The following is a 27,659-nucleotide window of genomic DNA, read 5'->3' on the forward strand; positions in this document are numbered from 1 at the left end:
TATGGTTATGCCCAGCCCTCCTCCCTCAGCGGAAACATGGCGGCGGGCGCCGTCGCTGTGTGAGTTATGGAAGTTGGGCTCTTGTTCTGCCTCGTGAGGGTTGGGCGGGGAAGGTTTGGTGAGGTGGAATCTCTTCCTGCCCGACGCCTTCTTCGTTCTCGCTGAAGCCAGTGCGCGCGTGGGGAGCAGGGGAGGGAGGGAGCCTGTGCTTCTCTCCATGCCCCTCGCAGTGGCCCTTGCCCTTCCCAACAGCAAGGACGTTGAGATGCCCATTTATCGCCAGGAAAGGGCTTCCAGACATCTCCTAGTCCTACTCCTTAAGTATCTGAGCTAGCGGGGAAGGAGTAGCTCTTTCCAATTCGTAATCTGTGAGAAATAAGCCCATCAAATAACTGAAAGATTCTCTGAGCCCGAAGGACCCGCTGATGAGGTTGCCCACTGTGTATATGCATGATTTGTTGATCTCTGCCCATTGTTCTCTTCAAGGCTGCCTGCACTGCTTCTGAATCTGCCTCAGGTGTGCTTGGATTGTGCTCTTGAGCATGCTGCTACCAGTGGCTTTCTCCCTCTTTACCATCCTGTTCCACCCACAAGCCATCACTGTCTTCCTATCTTCTTGACCACCACCTTCTCTTTAGAAACCAGTGCTGCCACTTCACTAACTCCACTGCTTCACTGGCTTGTACCACCTTCTTGCCCGCCTTCTCCTCCTCCTCTGCCTGTCCACCCATCTCTCCCTCCACACCAAACTGCTTTGTGAGTGGGTGACACACACTTCTGTATAAAAGACAAAAGTCAACATTGGGCATTGTATACGGGGAACTGAGTTGACTTGACTCCCATTGAAAAGTGCATCCATCTGACCTCTGACAAGTTTTTGGGTTGGTAGGGAGAACCATGATGTGACAAGTGGCTGTGGAGGTCTTTTTTTAATAGAAGCCAAGTCTGCTCTTAGCTCTTGCCATTCTTGGGGAATGCCTACTGTTACGCAATGGGCTCTTCTGAGCGCATTCACTTTCATCTGCTGTCCAATCATGCTGATCCTCGTAAGACACTAAATTGAGTAGTTGTGCTTTGGTCAAGGAGACCTAGATTGACTTCTGCCACTGACTGGATGTCCATGAGCCAGTTAGTGTTTCTTGGCCTAATGTACCTAGCACAGTCATGAGAATAAAACAAGGGTGTGCAAGTTGCTGCCCTACAGAGGTTTTAGACAGCTAATTCAAGCTATAGTCCCACAGTATCTGAGGGTCCAAAAATTGCCAGCCCCAGGGATAAACATTTGGGGGGAGTCCTGAACTCATTCAAGGGAGGATGGAAGTTTTACTGTGGCAAGTGTCTTGCTCTTATGTGAGACCACGATACTTAGTTAAATCATCGTATGGAGGATTAATAAGTCAGTACCTTTATAAGACAGAGTCCTTTATAATTCTTTGATTTTCAGTATCATCCTCAAACTTAGCACTTTCTGGCCAGCAGTATGTATATCTTGTCTGTATCTGAGTGTTATGGCCTGCTGCTAGCATCAGCATTTGAGAGCTTGTTTATTTTTGTTCCCTTTTAATTTTTTGTGTAGTTTTGGTTGCAGTAATGACATTGCATAATGATGGACATGTCCTTTCATAATAGTTTCCTGTCATCTAAGCGAATGTTCATGTTTCACTTGGGATCATATACCCTGCATCAATTGGTACATCTGCGCTGTCATATTCTGGCCCGTCAGGCCAGATTGTTGCTAATTCAGTGTAAGACTGCGAGAACAGGAAGGACTGATTTTTCATGCTTTCTAAGTCCCCCTTGCAAATTTTAAATCACGTACAATTAGTATATTAGTCAAATTTGTTGTCCAATACTTGTAAGCATGATGTAGCTCAGATGGCTGGTTATACGTTGCACATTAATTGTTTTTATACAGACATTGGCCAGCAGCCAGATAGTCTTTCTTCTGGCATTCACTACAAATTTATGGGTTAAGGTTCTTGAGGCAACTTAAAAATGGACACGTTGATTGTGGCATAAGTTTCATCGACCAAAGTGTCACCTTATTCCATTTCTCATAGCAAGTATAATTTTAGGATTAACTTGTTTGTGAGAACAGTAGTATAATCGGAAATAGATACTATGTGTAACTCTAGATTTGACTTCTCTTTCCTGTGACTTCTCCCTGCAGCCCAATTCTTGCAGCATCCACATTTGCCTCTCCTTGACGGCATGATATGCTTTTTGGAATCTGTCTGATTCTCACTATTCTGGGATGTTCTCAGCCTGAAGAAAATAGTATGGATCATGAGGCCCCAACCATCAGGCCTCGTCGTATCCAGAACCAGAATGTCATCTACCGTTTGGAACGTCGAAGGATCACATCGGGCAAGACAGGGACCCACTGGCACCAGGTCCGTATCTTCCACCAGAATGTCTTTCCCAATTTTACTGTGGTCAACGTTGAAAAACCACCTTGTTTCTTACGAAAGTTTTCCCCTGATGGAAGGTACTTTATTGCATTCTCCTCAGATCAGACTTCTTTGGAGATCTATGAATATCAGGGATGTCAGGCCGCAGAGGACCTCCTCCAGGGCTATGATGGGGAGATCTTGGCTAATGGTAACGATCAGCGGTCCATCAACATCCGTGGCCGACTTTTTGAACGTTTCTTTGTCCTCCTTCATATTACCAATGTAGCTTCCAATGGTGAGCACTTGAACCGCGAATGTAGCTTGTTCACAGACGATTGCCGCTACGTCATTGTTGGCTCTGCTGCCTATCTGCCTGAGGAACCCCACCCTCCCTTTTTTGAGGTTTATCGCAACAGTGAATCAGTGACCCCTAACCCCAGGTCTCCTTTGGAAGATTATTCTTTGCACATCATAGACCTTCACACAGGCAGGCTGTGTGACACTAGGACGTTCAAATGTGATAAAATCATCTTGTCCCACAACCAAGGACTCTACCTGTATAAGAATATCCTGGCCATTCTCTCTGTGCAGCAGCAAACAATACATGTCTTTCAGGTAACACCTGAGGGTACCTTCATTGACGTACGGACCATTGGGCGCTTTTGCTATGAGGATGACCTCCTCACACTGTCTGCAGTCTATCCAGAGGTCCAACGTGATTCTCAGACAGGCATGGCAAATCCATACAAAGAGCCATTCATAAATTCCCTGAAACATAGACTGTTGGTCTATTTATGGCGACGTGCAGAGCAGGATGGGAGTGCCATGGCTAAAAGGAGGTTCTTTCAGTATTTTGATCAGCTGAGGCAGTTGCGCATGTGGAAGATGCAGTTGTTGGATGAAAACCATCTTTTCATCAAATACACAAGTGAGGATGTAGTCACATTACGAGTGACAGACCCTTCACAGGTAAGGCTGCAGCCTTTGTGGGAGACTAACCTAACATGATGTTGAAGTCTGTACTCATGCTTATGAATACTCTAGTCCAGCTTTCCCCAGCATATGGTCCCTTGTGAGGTCTTGGCTTATAACTCATGGTAACATAACAGTTTGCCTGATACGAAGGCAGGCCATTGGTTAGGGTTAGGGTTTCGCAAAGGATGGCATACAGATGTCTTAACTAAATAAATAAATAGGTCCATTAGCCCAGTGCTGTTGACAGAGATTGGTAGCAGCTCTCCAGGTTTCAACTGAGTGTTTATCCTGCACTTCCTGCAAATGCCAGGGATTGAATTGAGGAACTTTTGCTTGTAAAGCATCTCGTCCTGCCAGTGAACTGCTACTTCTTCCATTCCATCAACCTCTGTCATTGCTGCTCAGCCACGCTGTTTAGAATTACTGAGATTTATTATCCAAAACATCTGGAGGGATCCAGGTTGCAGTCCATGCTTCTGGTCAGTATGTTGCTTCAGATTGTGTGTTTAAAAGAAAGACTTCCCATCCCTGATACGTAGTGACCAGCCAGGTAATTATTGTAATACTCAGGGATGAAGGCAGCAGCCCTCCAGCAACTGTTTTTCAGAGCTACTTTGGTGCTGATCAAGAAACTTCCATTTGGCCAGCCTTGATGTCTTCTCCTTCACCCCTTTCTTACAATGGCATGTTAAAAGCACACGCATGCTGCATCGATTGTACCAGAATACATTGGCTTACCTATCCTCCTTGTGTGTGTTTAATCCTTTCTAAAAGCTGCGTTAATCAGTGGCTACTGTCTTGGTTTGTGGCAGTGCATTCCGTATCTTCCTTATGTGTTATGTGAAGCAGTCTGCCCTGAATCTGCAGCCTATCTGTTTCATTGGGTGCTTTGGGGGCATTAGGAGACATGGAGAAAACAATAACTCTTTCATCCATTTACTTCATTGCATTTATAATTTTATAAATAACTGCTATCATGGCCCTGCTATTGTCATTCCTTTCTGATTTTTATTTTCCTAGGCATTTCAAGTGCATCTATTTTTATTTTAAGCCTTTATTTTTAGATCTTTACATCACTGCCATTTTTACTCTTGTTATACTGTAGTTTTGAATTTTAAAAAGTTTTATAAGAAGTTTTCTTGCGTTGCTGGATTCCATGGTTTTAACCACTGCAAACTGCCTTGAGAGCCTTGGTTATTGGTCAGTATAGAAATGTAGTCTGTATAAATAGACTTAAACACTTTCATAGAATCATAGAATAGAAGAGTTGAAAGGGGCCATGAAGGCCATCAAGTCCAACCCTCTGCTGGAGGGTAACACCACGTTACACCATCCTACTTTAGCCAAGTCTTCCTCAAACTGGTGCCTTCCGAATGCATTTCACTATACCTACCACCATTATCAGACAACCTCGGCAATGGCCAGGATATCTAGGGATGCTGGAAGTTGTAGTGTAGCACAAGCTTGGGAAATTCCTCTTGGGAGTTGCATGTTTTGTTGGGTTGAGGGGTGTTGCTGTTTCACATAGCTAGACTCCTTACATAATTTAATATTGACAGATTCTTCTCCTTTTTGTGTGTGGTAATTGATATGGTCCTAGAGTATCTGAAGGATGTTGCAGAGACAGCTTGAAGTTTCTGATTTGCAAATGGTGGCTGGGGCAGGCAGAGATCTCTGGCTGCTTTTGGCTCAGCTGCCATGATCTGAGACAGAAGGCAGGACAGGTGAAGGAAGGAGGAAGGGGAGCAAGCATGAAGGGAAAGCCTGTATTGAGCAGGCAAATTCAGAGGGAGAATTACAAAGAGGTGTGTATGGGTAGCTACTGCAGATGTGAGGAAAGTTGATCTTTTTGCACTTACTTGAAGCAATCAGCCAGATGTTTTCATTAGTATATTGTAATGATTAGTTTGCTGTCCAGCCTGGGTCTGATGATCAGACCCAATTATTAAATCAGTCCAAGATGTTCAAAATAAAACTGACATTTCTTGTTCCTTTTGGATGCCAGGAAGTACGTCCTGACAGTTAGGATCCCTAGGGTATGGAATAGGTTGCTATGGTTGAAGCCCCATTGATTAGGATGTTCAAGGATAGGCTAAACATGCACATGGTAGGCATGTCATGAGCGGAGCTGGCTGGAGCCAGGGCTCAGACTAGATGGCTCGGGAGGCCCTTTATGACTCACCCTCTTTCTGTTTGATTTATTTATTTATGAAATGTATAGGCCGTTCATCACTGTCTCTGGACAGCTTGTTTTTATCTAGGCCCTAGCATTTCCATTCAAGTTGCTGTTGGCCTTCAAGCTTAATATTGTTTGCATTCTTTTAGCCTGTCTCCCATTTCACTACTTCCCTTTGCAAACAACTGCACATTTTTGTTTGTATGTTTTGCATCACTGACCAGAAAGTAGCATTTGCCAGCATGTCTTCAAGTGATGACTATTTCTAGCTTAAGCAAGGATGAAAACAAAGATGGATGCTTCAAAGAACTGGTGAATTTCTGTTATCCATAAATGTAAACCTTGGGGTTATGGAAGAACTTGGCTGCAAGTTGTAGCTGATCAGGTGGGTGGCTGATGGTTTAGCTACCCAAAGGTTTCCCTGAAGTAGCTGTCCCAAAAGTCAGTGAAAGCTGGAACATCTTTCTTGGGAAAGAGAAGAAGCTCCAGGCAAGCTAAAGGAGCATGGAATAGCTGCTTGCCTGATGAAAGGAGACATGTACATTCTTCTTGCTGGTTTAGGCTGGTTCTCAGAAACTCTGGCATCTTCCACTGTTGATTTGAGAGGAATTATTATTATTAACTGTTGGGCAGTAACATTAAAATTGCACCTTATCCTGTTCCTCCCAAATTAAGTAATTAAAAAAACCCAACTAGCTTGTAGTTAATCTTGGTGAGGAACCAACTGCTTTGGTTCATCTACTGATATCTCCTTCATGGGAGAGCAGGGAAAGGTGAGAAGTGAGAAGATGCTTCAGGCCCCTGCCTTCTCTGATAGTCTTCTCTGGTAGCTAGGACTGTTATAAGGAAAGGGCCTTGGTGCTTTGCTGAGTACAAGTCAAAATGTTGTCCTTTCAAGCCTGACATGGCTTATGATTCAGGCATGGTGGGTGGGTGGGAGTCTGTTTGCTCTCACCTCAGCCTGCTTATGCTCTACTCTGCCATCATGTCTCTCAGCCATCTCTGCTGGCAGCCACTGCAATGAAGTGTACAGATGAAGAAGAGGAAGAAAACAGCATTACTCCATCACAGTTGCTGAGGGAATTCTTTCCTTCTCCCTTCCTTTTTCCTTGTGTGTCATGTCTTTTTAGATCATCAGGCCTTAGGGCATAGAGAGGCTACTAGGAGAGGAAGCGATCCCTGCATTATCTCGGACATTGAGCCATTCGGGACCTTAAAGGTCATTGCTAACACTTTGAATGGTTCCCAGAAGCATATAATTAACTAGTATAGCCCTTGGGAGGTCAGCTATAATGGGATCCTGTGAGTAAGCACAGGCCACCATGTTTACTGCTAAGTACTGGACCGATGGCAGCTTCCAAAAATTTCAAAGGTAGCCCCAGGCATTGTTACAATCCAACCTAACTGAGCCATGTTCATCATGGCTACATATGTCCTTATAAGGAACATATACATGTGGCGTAACAACCTGAGCCGCACAAAGCACTCCTGGCCACACTTTTTGCTGCCTAGCTACTTCAGCTCTAGTAATATGGATGTTGATAGAGGGTGCTAACAGTTGTTGTGGTCCAATAGTGGAACACACTTCAGAGAAAATAGTTCTTTTCTGTTTTATGCATGAGGAAGACACCTTTACATTTTTCCAGGCTTTTCACTTCTGTGGGTTTTAACTCCTGTTGAAACAGTGTTTTTAAGTGCCCCCTGCATGATTGTCCTGTTAGCTTATAATGAACAATGTAGTCCCAACAAATCTAGAGGATATTAGCTTGGGGAAGAATGATATGTTGTCAATGGTCCTGGAGTTTTTAAATTGATTTTTGTCATGATTTTCTAAATGAATATAATTTTCAACAATGTGGACTGGAAACTTTTTCTAATGAAAGCTAGGATTTCCAAGATGCTATATTGTGTGCCAACTTAACCAGTGAGTCTTTAAACATGTAGACATACATGTTATCCTAATGTTTTTTCCATAGTATAGGCAAAGATTTCTTCACAACTACCTAGGTGACTGATTGCAAAACCAGACTGCAGCTTTTGGACATTCTTGGATAAGAACGCCAGCAATTCAAAAGCAATACTTAATGGTGCACAGTCTTTCATTTCCCCAGCAGCAGGAGACTTTGAAGGATACACCGTTTACAAGCAGCAGTGGAGCACAATGCACTTTAAAAGGCTCATCTCGGCATGTTGGAAATACTAAGACAGGAAAAGAAAATAAGTGCCCTCAACCGCACCCCCCCCATAAGACCTGCTAACTCTCACCTCTCTGCATATATGGTGGGGGGATAATTGGTTGCCAGCTACCACCTGGCTTATAAAATCACTTCCCAGCAGGGGCTAAAATTAAATCTGCCATTCTGAAAAAACAACAGCAACGAGCTTGGCAGAGAAAGGAAACAGGAACACTGATGTGTCCAGTTGAAATAAACAAAACAAAACCTGAATTGGAGGAATTTCACATTGCTTTGTAAATAATTTGATAGCAGTTAATAGCATAGTTAATCTGGTACCCATTGATTTTGGCTGGAAAATACAATGAACTGACTGGCAAAATACAGAATCTTTCTATCCAACCACAAAATAGCATCACCTTGGTTGATTTAACTGGCTGGTGAGGGGAGTTGCCAACAGGGCCTCTGCCTGTGCTCTTGTGAAATCTGCTGAAGTTAATTCTGCTGAAGTTAATTCTGCTTCCTCCCTCTCAGCCTTCATTTTTCGTTGTGTACAACATGGTAACAACCGCAGTGATTGCCGTGTTTGAGAACACATCAGATGAGTTGCTGGAACTCTTTGAGAACTTCTGTGACCTCTTCCGAAATGCCACACTTCACAGCGAGGTGGTCCAGTTTCCCTGCTCGGCCTCAAGCAACAACTTTGCCAGGCAGATCCAACGTCGGTGAGTTCTTCGGATGGCACAGGGTGGCTAGTCAGTCTTCAGAGTTAATTCACTTCGTTATTGGTGCTGCTAGTGGAAGTGATGCTTTGAAAATTACATTTAGCTTCTAAATAGTGCTTTCAACCCAACGGATGGATTCCATTTTGGAAAAGCCCTCAAGCCGCAATTCCAGGAGTGTGGTGGGGGTAGGAAGGGTGGAGCCCAAAGCACCAAAGACATCAGTGAATTGTAGCATAAAGCTCTTAACTTGAAGCTGACTAAATCTAAAAAGAGGCACATCAGCCTTTTAGAATGAGAAATAAGCTATGTAAAATCCAGAAAACCATCAAAGGATTAGTGGCTGGGGGAAAGGAAAAGAGTATGGTCATTTGGGGAATCCCTGAGAGGCCAGATTTGGCTCCTGGGTCTAAAATTCTTTCCTTTTTTTTAAGTTCCAGGTGCTTTGCATACATTAAAGGTCTTCTTTGCAACAGCTCTGTAAGGCAGACTGATATTATTGTCCCCATCTTGCAAATGGTGAAACCCAGGCGAGCTGGGTTGCATATGGTCATTTAGTGAGCTTATCAAGAGGTGCAATTTGATCCAGGGACTTGGGGAAGGAAACTCAGAGTAGAGCACCTGCTTTGTATGCACACAGCCCCCCCCCCCCCCCGCCCCACTCAGTCCCTAGCAGCTGAAAAAGGATCAGTCAGCAGGTGTCTGTTCTCTGCCTGAGAGTGGACAGTGTTGGGCTGCAAGGACAGATAGTCTGACCTGATACAATGGAGCTTGTTATATTCCTGCTTCACTGTTTAAGGCACAATCCTATGCAGTATATGACAGAAGAATGTCCTGCAAATCCCATCATGGTCGGCTGGGACATGCTGGAAGTAAAAGGACTATTTCATTGTAAACGTGTGTAGAATTGTGCCTTTATTTTCTTAGCTACCACTTGAACCTGTTGAACCTGTTTCATCCTGAGGGTCAAGCTGAAATTTCAAAGAATCTTTGTGTTGGTAAGGGGGTTGCATTCCAGTGGTTGGTGGAATCAAAGGCAAATGGTCTGAAGGAAATCTGTAGCATATATTCAGCACTAGTCAGACCTTATCTGCAGTTACTGTGTCCAGTTCTGGTCACCCACGATTTTAAGATTCAGAAAAGCTGGAAAGAGTACAGAGAAGGGCAACAAGGATGATTCAGGGACTGGGGGTAAAGGCCTATGAGGAAAGATTGAGTGAACTGGACATGTTCAACCTGAAGAAGAGAAGACTGAGGTGTGATATGATAGCATTCTACAAGTGCCTGAAAGGCTGTCACAAAGAGGAAGAATGAGATCTCTTCTTATTCAATCCAGAGTGCAGGACATGGAATAAGAAACAAGTGAAAAGAAACCAGATTTAGACTAGACACCAGGGAGAATTTTCTCACTGTCAGAGCAGTTCAACAATGGGATCTATTACTTGGGGAAGTTGTGGGCTCTCCTTTACTGGGGACATCTGGAGAGTCATCTGAATGGGATGGTGTAACCTAGCATCCTGCAGTTGCTGGGGGTTGCACTCATTGGCCCCTTCCAACTCTAATATTCTGTGATTTTATACATTAGCTTGAAGTTCTTTGTTGTTAGTAACTAAGCCTTAAGAGAGGCATTTTAACCTTTTAGAATGGAGGAACACCTGCAAAAAAGTATGGCTATCTGATTAACCTTGGAAGAGTGGATTGGCATGCTGGCCTAAGCTTTGATCTGCTGATGTAGAGAAATAGAGACAACAGGATGAAGCTGAGTAAATTAATATGTCTATAGTCTTTGCTCATCAGTTGTATTTCAGTTTTATTCGATTTCCTTCCGAAGAAACCAAAGTACCTGGTTCTTCCCCAAGTACCTGTGATATCCTTACAATATCACAATGAGGAAGTTTAAACTAAGAGATGGTGGTCTATGCAAGGCCATTTTCTTAGGCAAGGAAATCCAGTATATATTAATGATCATCTTCAATTTTCATGGTCACCCACTGAACCCCCTGGCTGAAGCTGGCTGTCCCCAGCCCTGACCACTTTACTGCACTGACCCTTGGGTAGAAAGGAAAACTCAGGAAATGCTTCAGTGTCTCAGGAGAAGCATTATGTTTAAGCTGGAGTTTGAAAGAGATGTGGCAAGCATGAGAGAGGAAGATGTCTTATACATGAGGGGCAACAAAGAGCATATCGATTATTTGCGAACTGAGTCTAGTGAAAAGGGTGTAGTGCTCTCTCCCATCTTCAAGGCAAGAATTCTTAATGGAGTCTGTTTAAATTCAAAGGAATTTTTAGGCCAGATTGTCAAGGAGTGACTGTTCTTCAAAACATTTTGCCCTCTGCTGTATTTTTTTCCTTTGTATAATCTGAACAATAACGACTGTAGTGGATGGATTTCAACATCATGCTTTGGTCTTAGAATATCCACCTGTAGCTCCAAACTTTTCAGCTTTCATATAGCTCATAGACAGAATGTAGATTGATGTGTGATGTGTTACCAATCCATCCCTTTCCTTATTTCTGATCTCCACCATATCATGTAACTTAGGGGTTCTGATCTTGGGTAGAAGCCAATTCATATCAGTTTAGTTTGGAACCTACTTCCAAAAAACTGACAAGACACATATGCCAGTGGGGAATAAAGTGGCCAGTTTATTGCACAGGCTTTAAATTCTTGCAGGCTTAAAAGGTTTAAGTGTCAGATTAATCAACTAAGGCTAGAGCTGATTGGTGGAGTCAATGTTAATTAGTGAGGCTGTGATTTGAGAACAAGGCTTGCTTGGTTTTTAAGGCTGTTGGTTCTGTTCTGTTACTTGAAATAGCAAGAAAATATATTAAAGGTTGCTTTTTAGAAAGATGTATTATGGCTTTAGTTCAGGGATGGGGAACATATGGCAATTCAGATGATGTGGGATTGTCTTCCCTTACTATTGGCCATGCTGGCTAGAACTGATGGGAGTTGCAGTTCAGCAACATCTGGAGAACCAGAAGCTCCTCGTCTTGCTCTGGTTCATTGACAATACAGTCATGTCTCCTTAGGTGTGAGCCGCATTGATTTTGATAGGGCTTACTCCAACGTAATGAGCTATAGGATTGCAGCCTAAACTATTACCATCTCTTCTAGAAGAAAGCATCTCATAAAATTAGTTCAAAGTTTTGATAATATGCAGATGCATTCAATTGATTAACCCCTACAGTGGTTTCCAAACTGTTTAGCAACAGGCTATGTGTTCCAGTCTGATTTGTCTGCAGCGATCCTTGGGTGCATCTGCTTCAATCTGAAACCCTAATAGTGTTGCAGGAGATTGTGAAAAGTGTTCCAGGACCCCCACTCAGTTTGTTTGAAGCTCTGCCTGTGTCTCTTCATCCTCATTATTGCCCCTCATGAACTGAGACGATAAGTCTCCTAGCCCAGAAGAAGCAGCATACCTAGAACTCATCCTGAGACTGTGCATTGCAGGAGGGGGTGATATCAGTGATGGTGGGCAAGCTCTGGTGTAGTCACTGATGTTCTCACTGAGGAGTCCATGATCAGCTGTGTTCAAGGCAGCGTAGGGTTCCCTGTGGGAGCACATTTTGTAAAACACTGCACTGACCAATTTATTGATTAAAATGTGGATGAGCCATTGACCTAAGAAATGCTTGCCTGGTTGGCACTCTTCAGAGGAACATACATGAAATTACTCCATAGTCAACCTGTTCCCCAAGGCTGTGAAGAGGCACTTCACAGTCCTGCTTCCTGAGTAACAAGGATGCGCGCTGTCTAAACTCCAGTCCCTCCTCTTCTTTCATGAACTTGGGCCTTTTCTTAGGCTTTTCCACCTCTGCTTTTTCCAAGGCTAAAATTTCATGCATTTTTGGATGGGGAGGAATGATTTTTGTTTCATTCTTTTCATCTCTGTTCTGTCTCCCTGTCTGCTTCAGATTCAAGGACACTATTGTAAATGCAAAGTATGGCGGACACACAGAGGCCGTACGGCGGTTGCTGGGGCAGCTTCCAATCAGCGCTCAGTCATATAGCGGCAGCCCCTACCTTGACCTCTCCCTCTTCAGTTACGATGACAAGTGGGTTTCAGTCATGGAGCGTCCCAAGACATGTGGTGACCACCCTATCAGGTATGTGGAATGCCTTGAAGATTGCTGGCATTTAGGGTTTGAATGCTTGACTCTGTTGTACATGTTCCGTGTTTTGAAATGAGTAAAAGGGAGCTCGGTTAGCAAAATACTTAGGATTCTTTCATAAAATAATCTCTCCATTCTGCCTAACATTTCAACTGCAGCTGCTACCCTGGAAGTGTGAAAGCTAAATGGGGCCACCATGAACAGGGGCAGGCTACTTTTGAACAGATTTTGCTTACCAAGTATAATTATACATATCTCACATGAGATCTAAACGTTCAGCCCCATGCACAATTCTTTCAGTTCTTGCAGGGAAAGAACCCTTAGTCACCTACAAGTCAGGAACTCCCTGAAACATCTTATCAATTCAAAAAGTTTGTTGTACTGGTCAAGGGCCATGACAAATCTATTAAATGAATGCGCATAAACAACAACATGAAGAATTTCAGTAATAGAAGTAAATAAAAAAAATATTATGAGCAGAAATTCACCTTTATCAAACATCTTATCAAATATCCCGTTGTGCTCCTCAGTGAATCTTGGAGCCAGAGATGCCAAACTCAGCTCTGCTGGCTTGTATCCCGCCTGCTGCAGCATCAGTGACATTTGCAAGAACTGATGCAACTCAGCCACTCCAGGCCTTGATTCCTGGAGACATGGGCAGTGATTCAAAAGCCTTTCCATTTATTACCATCGAGAATATTTGGGAGGTGCAGGGCATCATTTTCTCCTGGCCACAGATATGCCAGGACTTTCCCATTCAGTCACTGCACTTCTTGGGGAGTGTTGGGACAATAATATTCTTGTTGTCTTCCAATCATAAGTGTTCCATTCCCTCCACCAGCCCTATTTAGGGTATTTTTCTTGCTGCTGTCCTTTTTTAAAAAAAAAATACTTTAATAACAGTCAAATTTAGAAAGAAATGAAAAAAGAAAAGCATGCAAATAAAAATTACAAAGAAGCACCAAGGGTTCTGACACAAATGTTACAGAAAATGTCTAATATTTAAGAAAGATCACTGTAAATAAACAATTACTATCCTTTCTACTCAGTCACATTTTTTGTACTTAATTAAAATAGATTCTTCGAATCTCATACAATTTCTTCAAGTTCTATTCCCTCTTTTACAATTTTTTTCATTGTTGTTATCTCCATTAAAAAGAAGTTGTGTGTAAAATTATTTCCACTTACCAATTTCTTTGGCTAGTTCTCTTTCTACATAATTAGTCAGTCTTACCATTACTACTTAATCAACTGACTTATTTTCCAGTCTTCAGTAATTAAATTTCTTCTGCTTTCCATTTTAAAGCAGTTTTAAGTCTAACCACTCCTATCATGTACTTAAGTAGCTCTATTCATCTTGAGTCAACTTATTCTGATGATGCATCTAACAGTATTTTTGAACTCTATTTCTTGTTGCAGCCCTTAATGATTTGTGAAACTCCACTGGGCAGTCCTTTGTCTGTAGGGTTTCTTTCCCCGAACAAAAGGCAGCAACTTTGAAGATGCTCCTAGTGATAGACTTCTGCAGTAAAGGAAGTAGCCACCTTCTCCTGATTCAGCCACTGGGGTTTCAGAAAGACAGGGGCATTTTTGACTCTTGAATAGGTGTTGTATCTCTGCTGACTGCTTTCCAAACCAAAGATCCTCCTGTTGGAGCGAGTGCGACTTTGTTACTGAACATGGTGTCTCCCCTGCCCAGTAACCTCCACTGAGTGAGATTCAGAGGATGGCAAAAGGAGAGAGGCCCTTTTTGGTAGTGGCCTCCAAATAGTGAAATGTTGTCCTGTGAAATAGTGAAATGGCACCATAGCTGGTGCCAACATTATCATAGCCTTTTTGGTGCCAAATTAAGACTTTCCTCTATTTCCCTTCGTTTGATGGCATATGATGCACTGTTTAATGTATCACCTGAATTGTACTGGGATGACTATATAGCAGGCCAATATAATCATATCTGCTTCAAATGTTATTTGTTCTGGTTTTGTTGTGAGTCTCACTGTCCTTTTCATTTTGAGGAACAATAATATTTCCCGTAGGGTGTAATGTAATCATCAGACTAATATAATACATGTTAGTTATTCAAAACATTTCATATACTTTGTTGCTATAATCCTACAACAACCCTGTAGGCTAGGCTAATGTGATTAGTCACCTGGAGTTTTTAAATGAAAGGAAGATAAGGCATAAATTGAATGAACAATAGTGAATAAATATTGAAGAAGTGGAGACTGAGAGAGAATAGCCAAGGCCAGCTAGTTAGTTTGTGGCAATGCTGATATTTGAATCAGGAGTGTTCTTAACTAATGGATTTATTGCCTGTCTGCATTGTTCTTGATACTTAACATTTTGTGCCTTAAAATCATAGTCATACAGTTGGAAAGGCCTACCAGGCCATTGGGTTCAATTATATGCTTAATGCAGGACTCGGGTCTCCCATCCAGATTCCAACCAGGCCTGACCCTGCTTAGCTTTAAATAAACCAGAAGCACTTAGCTCTCTTGCCTTCTCCCCCATGGTTGAAGTTCAGAAGTGATAGATGTTTAAAGGTGAAATCTTGCCAACTTCCAAATCTGAAAAATTTACTTTCCATTTGAAATCACATGATTATTGCTGGGAATATAATTTGTAGCTATCATGAGTGACCAGCCTTATATCGAAACAGAGATTGTAATCATGCTACTGGAATCTCTGGTACCTGTAAAAGAAAAAAAGGATAACCTGTGAAAGACTTGGGGAGGGTGAGAGTGCCAACACTTATTTCCTATATGTATCTCTTTGAAGATAGCCCCTGAGGGAAGCTGGATTCTGCCACTTCCATTTTAATGTAAGAATGATCAGTGCCTTCAAATTTGGATCTGCAGAATGGGTGATAAAAGTCTGGAGACAAGAGAACATAAAAGGAGCCCTGCTGGGTCAAACCACAGGTCCCTCCATGTCAGGGCTGGGGAAGCTCAGGCCTGAGGGCACAGTCTGCCCCACTGGGGTCGCCAGATGCCTTCTGTTCTCTTCCCCCTTTCTTTCAGCCATCAATTGTTTGATGGCTTCCTGGCTTTTGGGCAGTTTTCCCTGTTCTAATGAAATGCCTTTCCTCCAGCTTAGCCACTGGAAGCAAGAACTTTAAGCTATAGTTATGCTGGCCTGGGGAGCAGGTAATGTTTGGTTCCATCCTTTTTGTCTGCTCCCACTGTTCAACCTTTGGCTCCCACACAGCTGGAACATTGCTGCTGAGTGCTTCTCTGAAGTTGAACTTGGCCCTTGCACTAAAAGAGGCTCCACACATGATTTTGTCCAGCATCTTATTTTTCCCAACAACCAACTGGATGCTCCCATGAAGCTAACAAGCAGGGCTTGGACACAGCAGGGAAGATACTGATGGAAGCTGTCAGGGGAGCAGGCTTGACTTCCTCAAGTAGAGCAGAAACCTAATTCCCATCCTGTTGGAGGCCCTGATCCAGCCTGTCTTATCCATGTAGTCTCTTAGGGTTCTGTTGTCATGCTGGTGCTGCTTCCTCCTGCAGCCACACAGTGTTTCTTCTCCTGTGCCTTCAGCTACAGGCTGGGCTATTGCTTGATCTTCTAGCCTTGGCAGTGGCTGGTTGAATGACTGCAGGGCTTTCCTTCCACCTCAGTTTGTTGTCCCACTCATGGGGGATTTAGCAGCAGTCCACTGGCTATGTATGGAGCCTTTGGATAGAAGGAAAAGGGTAGGGACATAAGAGAACAATCTGTTTTTATACCTGTAGTCCCTGTTGATATTGGAAGGCTTGAGCTCAGGAAGCTTAAACGCTTAATAGGAAACCTATTTAAGAGCATTTTAGAAGCAAAACAATTTGCAGGTAAACTTTCTATTTTTGTAACAAGTGGAAGGGGGAAGGAAATGCTCAGTATGACTATTCTTATTGACACACATCTTGCATTTCAGTGTCTAATTTATCTGTTGCATGTAAGCCTGTAGAAAAGGTCTCTGATTGCAGAGCACTTTTCAAAAATAGACATAGAAATACTAAACAGAGCCCATCCTGGAGATTAAAGGGCGTTCATCTTGAGTCTGGTAAATTGCCCTGAATTGGATTGAGAGGAGCAGACCACATACCATACTCTCCATGGGTGGGCAGGAGCTGGAGAGAACCTGCTCCTCTTCCCTTTGTTTTCTCCTTCCCCACACTGCCGCCCCCAGCAGCTGTTCCTGTGGAGGAAGGCACCCTTTAGAAAGCCAGCTACCAAGATGGTTTCAGCTCTTCAAAGTCAGGCTAGCTGGGGCTTTCAAGGGGAGGAAGAGGACAATGACCATTTAGAAAAAATGTAAGGAATTCAGCAGGCTGCATTACTGAAATCTAGAGGGCCTCTACTTACTGAAAGAGCATCCTCCTTCCCATTCTGTCTGCAGGTGAAGAGGTTGCCCTGGGAACTGAAAAAGCAGACTGCTGGCGGGGAGTGCATAGGATCCGCTCAAGTAGCAGGGCACTTCAGCTGAAACCAAGGAGCTGTGCCAGGGAACCATGGGAAGGGCAATGCGGGAGGCAACTCGTGATATGAGACTGGGCCTGCCTTTCTCTTTCACACATGTCCCTCTGTTACACTGCAGCTGTTGAACTTTCCTCCTTTGAGAAACACCTTCCACGTGCATTTGTCTACAGTGGAATGTATTGCAGGGGATTTGGGTCAACGGTGAGGTGCAGTCTTGGTTACTGCAGGGCATTGTCCACTCCTGTTGTGAACTCACCATTGTCCGTCCCCCCAAATAGAGAATTGGTAGTTGCAGACAACACAATAATTCACAATCAAAGGCTGAATGTAGGTTTTCATTGTAGGTTGCCGTTAGTTCAGCGTTAGTTGACCAGGGTTTGACCGATGAAGTTGAATACTCACCATTGTTAATTGTTACAAGGGCCACTGCAGGTGCCTTTCAGGATCAATTAATACAGTCAGGTTTCGTATAATAATGTTCCACACCGCAGCAAAGTCTCTTTTGCTATCATCTCCAGCATTGTTTTGCTAGCATGGCCAGGAGAAGTAACCTAGTTGGGGGAGCCAGGAGACGGTGTGTGGGAAGTTTGTAACCCTTTTGCCTGAGGGAGAACTCTCCAGATGCCCCTTTCCCCCTTAAATCTGCCTAGGGCAGTAACTCTGTCTCAGGGAGCCATTTGTGTCTTTGTGGTACCTGCAGCCATTACATCAGGTCTCACTCTTATTCCAGATTTATTTGCATGCCTGTCAACCAAGCAGCGGAGACTGTTGTGCTTAACAGCCATATCTCCAGTCAGGTTTCCAAGTTAGCATCACTTGGTGGGAACCTCTCCAATTAACTCACAATGCAGTTTAATCCTGGCATTGTCCACTGAAAAAAAAAGTGAAGGTTCCTTTTTTCCAGACTGCATTTTGGGGATTGCTGGTTCTCACAGTTCTCCCTTATTGTCTACCTTTGTTTTGCTTTTGTTTTTATTCTGCTGAAAATATCTGCTTCTTCACTCACAAAATTACAAGAGATTCACTTTTAATTGGTTTCATCAGTGTACATCAAGCATCACGACCTTTCTGTCTCCTCCTCCTCTGCAGATTCTATGCTCGAGATTCTGGTCTCCTGAAGTTTGAAATCCAAGCAGGACTTCTGGGTCGGCCTATCAATCACACAGTCCGGCGTCTGGTTGCATTCACCTTCCACCCATTTGAACCCTTTGCTATTTCAGTGCAACGGACTAATGCAGAATATGTTGTAAACTTCCATATGCGCCACAGCTGCACATAGTGTCCTTTTTGTCTGGGATGCTCAGTGGACAGTTTGTGTTTCTCCATGGACACACCAAAGCTATACTTTTGCTTTAGGAAACCAAACAGTCATGCTCCTTGTGAGGACTTAATGGTCACGTGTCATCTTAGCCAACAGCATTTGGCTCTCACAGGTACCTGAGTGTTAATGAATACAGAGTTCATTGTGCTTCTCATCTTTATGTTTATTAGACTTTTTGTCCTTTGGTTATTATATAGAAACCAAACAGATTTATTTTGTACAGCCCTTCTGCTCCAATGGACTCTATATTTTTTGGGCTGAAGGGCAGGTTGGTACTACCAACTAAGTCCAATGGCACATTCACATTTCACCAAGGAGTTTAGTCTCCCCATTTTGCATCTCCGATCAGATTTGTCTCATCACTGTTTTGTGTTGAAAAGGCATCTTTTTAAAAAGTGGTTTGGACTCAATGGGGAGAGAGAAATAGAAAAGCCACCATTATGTCTGTGTTGTTTGTGCACCTGTTCCACCTAAGCCATCCTGCCATCTAAACCTGCCTGCCTCACAAGTTCTGCTAGTGGTGAGGGGTGGACTATGCAGGGTTGTATGGAGGATTTTATTTTGTTTGCAGATGATGACTCAAAGGAAATAGCTGCTGTGCAGTTCAGGCCCTCAGTGATGACTTCATTAACTTGTGCTGGTCGCTGGGACCACAGCACAAGCATGGCCCATGAAGTTATTGACCAAGACAGCTATCTTCAACAGCTTCCAGCCAAGTTGAAGGACTGGGATATCTTGGATACCATCTAAAATTTGCAGCAGCTTAAAATGGTACCTCATGTACTTTGCTAACATCTCACAGGGAAGCAAGGATGTAAAGGTGTATCTTGTAGAAGATGTCCACATGCTCCAAAATGAAAACATTTTGCTCATTCAGCTTATATAGAGAAGTGTATGATGAGGTGCACTGTTTCCTGCTCTTCCAGTGCTATGCAGCCAGAGTGAGGGGAGGCCAGATGGACTTGCAGATTGGAGCTTGTCGGCTTTTGCATCTTGGGAGTGAGGCCTTGTGGGTACTGGCACCTGGCTGAGTAACTTAAGTGTTTGGATTTGTCCCTCAGTTATATGCTGTTCACCTCAGCCAAGACTGAAGCTGCTTTTTTAATACATAGATTTTCTTTCCCTTTGGAACAAGTGGTTTGTGGCCTGTACCCTTGGCCTCACTGGCACTTAATTTCCAGTGATAAAGGAAAGAATGCTCTGGGAAGACACCTTTGGATCCTTGGATGATAAGGAGCTGAAAGCAGAACTTAAATGAAAGGTTGTTGAGTAGTTCTCTTGGGTATGTGCTGGATGGCATGGTGGTAGCAGCTGGGCTGTGCAAAAGATGTGCTAGGAAGGAGCAGTTCTGTTTGTAGGCACCGTTTAAAGGAAAGAGCTGAATAGTAGCTTTTCTTTTCCCTCACCTATGCTACCTTCAAATGGCTTTGCAAGTGGTTCTGTTCACATTCCTATTATATCTGTCTAGCACATGAAGGCAGAGCTAACATCTCAAAGAAGTGGGAGGTTCTTAAAGGCAGATGATCATAGGGAGATGTTTGGAGCATCCACTGCTCCTCAAATACAGGCTGCCTTTTGTAGATAACATTCATGGAGCAGAGTTTCTACTTTAAACAGCCTGTTTTCAGTATGTTTGGGGGGAAATGTCAGTCTCCATTTTCTTGGGATTATGTATTCTTGGGATCACGCATCTGAACTGATGCCTTTTGTAAATATATGGTACTAGTGGTAGGGTAGGGGCAAGATGGATGTGTAAGAATTGACTAGGGATGTTATTCCAAGATGTTGGCTCTGGGTCTAGGTCCATAAGAGCTATATAGGATTAGACCAAAGTCCTGTCTGGTCTTGGATTCTGTTACCACAGTGGCCAACAGATAATTTTGGGAAGCCACAATCAGGATGTGAATGCTATAACAGCCTTCCCCTTGTGTTTCTTATTGACTGTTCAGAAACATGTTTCCTCAGATCCTGTATGTAATACCTAGGAATCATGACTAATAGCCATGGATAATCTTATCCGCAATACATCTAACCCCCCTTTAAAGCCAATCAGGATGGTGGCAAATACTCCATCTTCAATGTTTTCCACCATTTTCTCTTTCTATCACAGTACAATGCTGTTGTCTTTAAAGTGAGCCTCATTCATTCTAAATAGACACAGTTACAGGAGACATGGGCTCTACACTTTATCTTCCCCTCTTTAGAATATCCAAAGTTACTCCTTTGTTGATCTATACAGAATACAGACTGAGAGAGACACTGTGACGGATGATTTCATGTGTGAAGACTTTTGGAACATGTGTTAGTGCTTAATTATTTCCTGCCCTGGAACACTGGCTTGTGGCTTTGCCCTAACCTACTGCCCCAAGTGTTTTGTCCAAGTTCCAACAAAGTTGATAGCCTTCCTCATGGTTGAGAAAAAGCTTGTGGGCTCCAGACTTACTTGCTGAAATGGCCTTTACCATTCCTGAAAGTTTTCGACATCACTTTTCCCTCCTTCCTAAGTTACATTGCCATGCAGAGTGGGTGATCCATTTTTCTTTCCTGTTTAAAACTTTATTGAGTTGGCTCTAGTTTTGATCAGAGCAGGGGTGCTAAAGGTGAGGATATCCATCTTTTTCTTCCACATGCTGATTCCAGATCAGAATGGTCTTCAGTGCTGTTATTTAGCCCCACTGGGGTGGAGTGAGCAGACAAGTACTTGTATGATGCTCCCTCCCAAGCATTACACCTGGTTTGGCCCTAAAATCCCAAGGAAACTAAGAGAAGCCACCACTGGAAAGTGTGCTGTTAATGTCTGTCTTCACTTTTGTAGGCAACTACTACATCCTATGTTGAAGAAGCAACAATGAGAACTTGGAATTAGAAAAGAGATGCCCCAGTAGAGATTTGGATTAAGGTTTTTGAAAATGGCAGGTGTTGGTATGCGCAGACTCAGTTTCTCACCTGTGTTGGTCTCTATTGATTGCACCCTCTTAATACTAAAAATGATGGGAAGAAATAAAAGCATTGTTGGCATCACTATACTTCCATGGGACCTGATGATTTAGAAAGTGCTGCAAACATGAAATAGGTTATAGGGAGAGGTTGATTGGTTGAGCTACCTCTGTGCAGCACAGCCAAGTCCACAGCTGCATTATCTGCACCGTATTTCCTCTGCACCTCCTCCCCATGAAAATTAGTGTACTTCATGTGTTTCTTTTCTACAGACTAAGGTGTAAATTTATTTTAAAAAACACAGTGTAAAAAAACCCCCCACATTTCTATTTTTTAGCTTTTTCTCCTCACTTTTTCCCAAAATGCCTAGATACGAGAACAGGAAGGCTTTTGTCTAGTCCAGGAGCAAGACTTTCAGAAGCAAAGCTTCCAGATACTTGGAAGTTTAAAGGAGAGATGAGCAGGGGCACCCAGCTTTACTTATTTATAAGTTTCCCTTGTTCATACATAAAAGAGAGAATGGAAAGTCTATTTCCACAGCAAAATTGCAGACAGGGAAGAAGAAGAGGGCCTTTTCCCCAGCAGACTCTAGAACAACATGTTCCCCTCAGATCTAGTTTTGCCCTTAGTTGGCCTGTTGCATAATAGCCTCTTTTGGAAAGCCTTCCCCAGCTTGCCATCCTTTAGTTGTTTGGGGCTTCAACTCTCAGCCTCAGCAAGTGTGGCCCATTGAAAGACATGCTGGGAATTTAGTCCAAAGCAGGAAGATGTCAGCAGTTCGGGGGTGGGTGCTGAAGCCCTTTCCAATTGCAGTCCTTGCAGTTGCCCCTCCTTTGAAGAAGAACAGCATCATTTGAAACATGTTAACATACTCGTTTGCCAGAAAAATCCTCCCAGGTCTTCCCTACATAAGGCATTTAATTTGGTGCTTTATCAAGGCAGCTGCTTCTGCATTCTTCATGGGAGGATTTATGTGGCTTTCACACGGATTTTCTTCCAAGGGTTTTCCTCTTTTTCTGTTCAGTAGGAATTGTTGTTGTTAGTTGCAAAGTCGTGTCCGACCCATCATGGCCCCATGGACAACATTCCTCCATGCTGTCCTGTCCTCCACCATCCCTCAGAGTCCACTCAAGCCCACACCCACTGCCCCAGTGACTCCATCTAGCCACCTCATTCTATGCGGTCCCCTTCTTCTTTTGCCATCTATTATTCCCAGCATTAGGCTCTTCTCTGGTGAGTCCTTCCTTCTCATTAGGTGGCCAAAGTAACAGCTGAATATTAACAGAACAAAATATCATGGCTACAGAAGAATTACAGAACTTTCCTGTTAACAAGAAATCGAAGTTGTGAAAGATTTTGCATACCTTGCCTCAGTTGTCAACTCAAAAGAAACTACATCCAAGAAAGTCAAAGAAGACAGCCCTGGAAGGGCAGCATTTAAGGAAGTAGAAAGATTGAGTGTAAAGGTGTTTCATTGGAGACAGAGGCTAGAATAGTTCACACTATTGTATGTCTGATCACTATGTATGGGTGTGAAAGCTGGACAGTGGAGAAAGCTGACATAAAGAAAAGTGATGCATTTAAAACTTGATGTTGAAGGAAAGCTTTGCAAATACTCCTGTTTGGTGGAAAAATTAACAAGTGGCTCCTATATCAAATCAAACCAGAACTTTCCCTAGATGCAACAATAATAAAACTGAACTGTCATACTATGGGCAAGATTCCTTGGAAACAACCATCATGCTAGGAAAAGTTGAAGGCAAAAGAAGCAAAGGAAGACCAGATTAGATGGGTTAACTTCATAAAGGAAGCCACAGTCTTGAATTTACAAGAGTCAAGCAGGGCTGTGAAGGACATGACTTTTAGAGAGTATTCATTCATAGGATCACCGTAAGTCAGAGACAACTTGATGGCGCATAACTTCTAGATCTTCCATTACATGATGTAAGATGGCTCCTGCAAAAATAGACTAAGCTTCTGTAGCAAATAATTCATAAAAACTTCAGACTTTCTTTGTTTAAAAAAAAACCCCTCTGGAAATGGCTGTAAACTACAGGGGAGGCCCTGGAGGAAGATGACATTGTGAAAAAGACCTGCAAACTTCTGTGAATGAGGTATCACAAATGCAGAATTAATGCACTGTGCAGAGAAGCACCAGAGCAGCTCACAAAGACCAGTCCTAAGACGGCCTCTACCCTCAGACTATAAGCTAAAAGACAAGACACTGCACAACACAACATGGGAGTAAAAGGAAAACAGACTGAAAGGAGCAGCCAGAATGGGAACAGTCCAAGGATGGGAGAAACCCAAAGTTGCTCTACCCAGGAAAGGGGATGAGAAGACCTGTTTTCCTTCTGTCTCATCTCAGCTTGATACAATGGTTGCTGCCAGATGGAACTGGTTGTTCAGCAGAAACACCAATGCCTCTGTTTCCCTTCACTCTCTTGCTACAGCCTCACATTATCCCCATATTATTTACTTACATATTTTACTTTTTACATTTGTCTGCCACGCCTACTCCAAGTGGAGTCTCTGGCTGGCTTACAACACTTAAAATCACACAGTCATTCAAGCAATAAAACTGATAAAAGCAATCGGTCATGCAGCATACAATAATAAAAAACCAACTGTCATAAAAACAATAAATAATAAATAAACAGTAAACCCAGTAAATCCACTGCAGGGACAACCGTAAGATGAAAAATAAGTACAAACATTAAAATTAGTTGTCAAAATTATTGTTAATGCCAGAAAAATGTTTTCACCTGGCACTGGAAAGAGAGTAAGATTGGCACCAGGCATATTCCACAAGTGGAGGGTAGCCACCAAGAATGGCCTTCCATTTCCCATTCCTCTCACCTCTTTTAGGAATGGCTCCTTTAGAAGGACCTCCTGCCCAGATCTCAGTGGTCAGGTTGGTATGTATGGGGGAAGGGAGCTGAGATTGGAAGATGATATAGCTAAGGATGCTGAGATTGAGAGATACTTCGCAAAAGGCCACCCAATGTTATAGGGATACTTGAAACTGGAGATTTGCTGGTTCATGACTAATGTTTTAGTTGCTATTCTACTTCAATTACCAATACTCTATTCCTTGCATAATATGAGTTGCACACATCCAAAAATATCTCAAGGCCCTTGGTCTGTACATCTTGCCTGTCTGTAATGGTGAACAGCATCTCCGGAAGATCTAGTTGCTGTCTCTCCTATGCTGCCTTAGATCCTTTCATTGGCAGTGCTGAGGACTGAACCCTGGTGCATCTGCTTCAAAGCGGGCACCTCAGCATTGAGTTTATCTGAGAATTGTGGTCCCAACACAGGAGGGAAATTGAGTTCCAGGAGGAAGAAGCAGTCATTCTGATCACTAGACATGGTAGTCAGATATCTGTTGAAATTTCAAAATCTAATCAAGAAAACAAGTAATATTCCAAAAGTGATTGTTTTAACCTAGCTTTTTTTCAAGCTCTGTATTACCTGGCTTGAAATCTGTTAGTGCATGGGTTAGCAATAGGGGTGCCCAGAGTGCAAAGAGAGTGGAGTTAAGTTGTGACTCTACCTTTATTCAGCAAGCAAAAAGCAAACAACATTTGGACCTAGTTTGTACAAGGTTTCCTCCATCAGCTTTGTAACTGTTGGGCAGGGGCAGAATAAGATACAGTAAATACTATCAATTGCCTGGAGTAGGGACAGTGAGGGGGTGTATGTACCCTGGGGAGAGTTTTGAGGTTCAGACTGAGAGGCCTGTAGGTTCACGGGTTAGATATTGCTTGAATGAAACCAGTGCAGTAAAGATGCATGAACAGAAGAGGACAATAATTCACCTGTTCTGTTTATAGGTCATTCCTTCAAGAAATATGGGGTGGGATACACGGTTCTTCCTCACTGCCACCCACCATTTTATCCTCCCAACAATTCTGTGAACTAACTTGAGCTGACTCACCAAAGGTCAGCCAGCAAGCTTCATGGCTGAGTGCAAAGCTTGTACCCTGAACCTCTATGATCTAATCCAGTACTCTAAGCACCAGATCAGCACACTAGATGCTCTCCAGATACTTGTGAATTCAACTCCCATCAGCCCTAGGTCAGTATGATTGATGGGTGGGGATCATGGGAGCTTTTCTTTCATAAAGGGAAGAAAAACAGACATGGAGAGACACTGGACTTTCTTAGCACTCAAGAGCCTCACTGAATGCATGCTTGGTATAGAGTAGAATTAGACTTGTTTACGTACACTAGCCTTCTCCAATCTGGGTCTTTCCAAATGTGTTGACATGCAGCATGCATCATTTCCAACTAGTAGGGTCCATGGTAACATATTGGGGAAATGCTCTCTGTGTTCGGTGACTGGCTGTTGAATGAGTGAACTAAAAAGCATTAATGAGAGTGCTTTTCATCATGTACAAGTCACTGTGATAATGAAGTCACCCAAGTTATGAGCCTCTGGTTTCCACCAGTTCTTGTTGAGTGGCAGATAAATGCAGGGCCCTTAACAGTTCTATGCACAGGAGCATATCTGGTGACAATGGCTGGTGCTGTAAACCTGTGCAGTTTTGACTTTTCCATAGTTTTGACTTTTCCATCAGGATATTGTGGGTCATTAAATGGCAATTTTATGGCAGTCGGAGGAGGCAGTAATATTAAGGAAGCCTGTTAGCTAGTACTTTGCTGGAACTTGGTGGTGATTCCTTATAAGCTAGTGCTTGTGAACTATCCTACACTTTGGGTTTTTCTCAGTCAGTTCTGTTTCACATCTTTTGCATATTGTCAATAGAGTTTTGCCAGGAGTTTTACCCGAACTGGAAACAAGCCAAGGCAGGGTGCAGAGGTGGCCTGGATGTCCTTGGAAATTCCCAGCATCAGATTTAATTTTAAATGTTAATGAGATAAGAAAGCCACACACTGCTTTGCTCTTACTGAACAACCAGTATAAAGTTTCACATTGGCTGTTTAATAGTTCTCAGATGCTTATTGGAGACTCAAAACATAACACTGCTGGGATTAGCAGTACCTGTTGCCCTTGGAGAGTGCTTTGGAGAAAGAGTAGTTTACATTCTCCTGTCTCTCCCACCCTCTGCCAGCCGATCACCAAGCTCTTGCTAATCACTGTAACCATGACAACCAGAAGAGATTTGCTTCAAAACAGGAATGTCCTTAGCGCATGGCAACAGAAGTGAAGCAGTGGTTCTTTCTCTACCCTATAAGAAAAGGGCCATCTCCATTCTCTTGTACTCTCTCAGCCTGCTCAGCAAGGATTGGGGTTGGGGTTAGGCCAACAAGGATTGGGTTAGGGTTAGACCAAGGCCACTGAATTCCTCCTTCCCATCTCAGAAGCCCAGAGCAGGGCAGGAGTGGAACAGCACCCTCCCTCTCATGTTCTCTGGCAACTGCTATTGAAAGGTGTACTGCTTCTGATAGAGCCACTGGGAACAGCCACTGGGACCCTTGCAATCCAGGCATTTATCCAGTCCAATTCTAGAGCCATCCGGGTTGGCAACTGTCCCTACATCTTGTGTGAAGAATAGAGATGGGTGGGAATTCTGTTTGTTTTATATACAGATTTGTCCAGAATTCACAAGTTTCTTCATAAGGAACTGAACAATTAAAAAAAGAATCAATTGTGAGAGGATGTAACCAATTTATCCATATAGGTACAGATCTGAAATACGTAGTTCTTCAAAGTCTGGGTTCAAATTCCTGTGCCTTCAATTATTAGTGCTGAATTAGAATTTCTACATATTTTTTCTTACATGTGCCACCTCTATTCTTTACTCTCTCTCTCTCTAACTGTGATATGGCAGGCAGGAACAGCATGGACTTCTTCCTGCTGGATATAGCTGTATGAAAGCAGCTAGTACAAATGGGTGAGAATATTGTTTCATTTCATTTTAAGAACAATTTTAATAATGATATACTGAATTTGCAAACTCTTTCACATTCAGGGCACACAAGCTTGAGAATTAAAAATAAGAATATAAGAAAAGACATGCTGGATCTGACCAATGGTCCATCCAGTCCAGCACTCCATTCAGATGGTGGCAAACCAGCTGCTCACAGGCTCCCTCAAGTAGGATGGCTACAGGATGAAGAAGAGTACAAATCTGAATATATGGGGGAAAAGAGAACGGATCTGTGAAGAAGCCTTTCCTTTTGTCCTTTGAATACTACAGAGAAGTCCTTTGCAGCCCTGACCATTCACCTTCTTTCTATGAGCCTGGTTTCTGCATCTAGTCCAGTAATGTCCATGCTGACAGTGGCTCCCCAAGGACTCAGCCCAAGATCAAGCTTTCCCAAGCCCTTTAGAAGAGATCCTCACCTGGAGTTGTTGGAGATCTTCTGTGTTCAAATGCATACTTGATCAATAAACTATATCCCCTTTAA

General features: G+C 43.0%; 1 protein-coding gene across 5 annotated transcripts; it reads left to right on the forward strand.

The window, feature by feature from the left end:
• DET1 (DET1 partner of COP1 E3 ubiquitin ligase) lies at positions 1-27,659 on the forward strand. Of its 5 annotated transcripts, none has more exons than XR_006415542.1 (6): positions 69-321; positions 2,171-3,362; positions 8,253-8,443; positions 12,359-12,550; positions 18,113-18,456; positions 27,221-27,659. XR_006415542.1 is itself a non-coding variant. In XM_044438697.1 (5 exons), the coding sequence occupies exons 2-5, from the start codon at positions 2,217-2,219 to the stop codon at positions 18,300-18,302; spliced, it is 1,719 nt and encodes a 572-aa protein (XP_044294632.1). In that variant the 5' UTR covers positions 1-59; positions 2,171-2,216; the 3' UTR covers positions 18,303-21,370. The 5 variants fall into 5 exon arrangements, 3 of the variants coding, with proteins under 3 accessions (XP_044294632.1, XP_044294631.1, XP_044294630.1); XR_006415543.1 differs by lacking the exon at positions 27,221-27,659 and adding an exon at positions 21,160-21,370; XM_044438697.1 differs by lacking the exons at positions 69-321; positions 27,221-27,659 and adding an exon at positions 1-59 and having other exon boundaries at positions 18,113-21,370.

Source organism: Varanus komodoensis, unplaced genomic scaffold, assembly GCF_004798865.1.
Source record: "Varanus komodoensis strain SLA01 unplaced genomic scaffold, ASM479886v1 scaffold33, whole genome shotgun sequence".
NCBI classification, from domain to species: domain Eukaryota; kingdom Metazoa; phylum Chordata; class Lepidosauria; order Squamata; family Varanidae; genus Varanus; species Varanus komodoensis.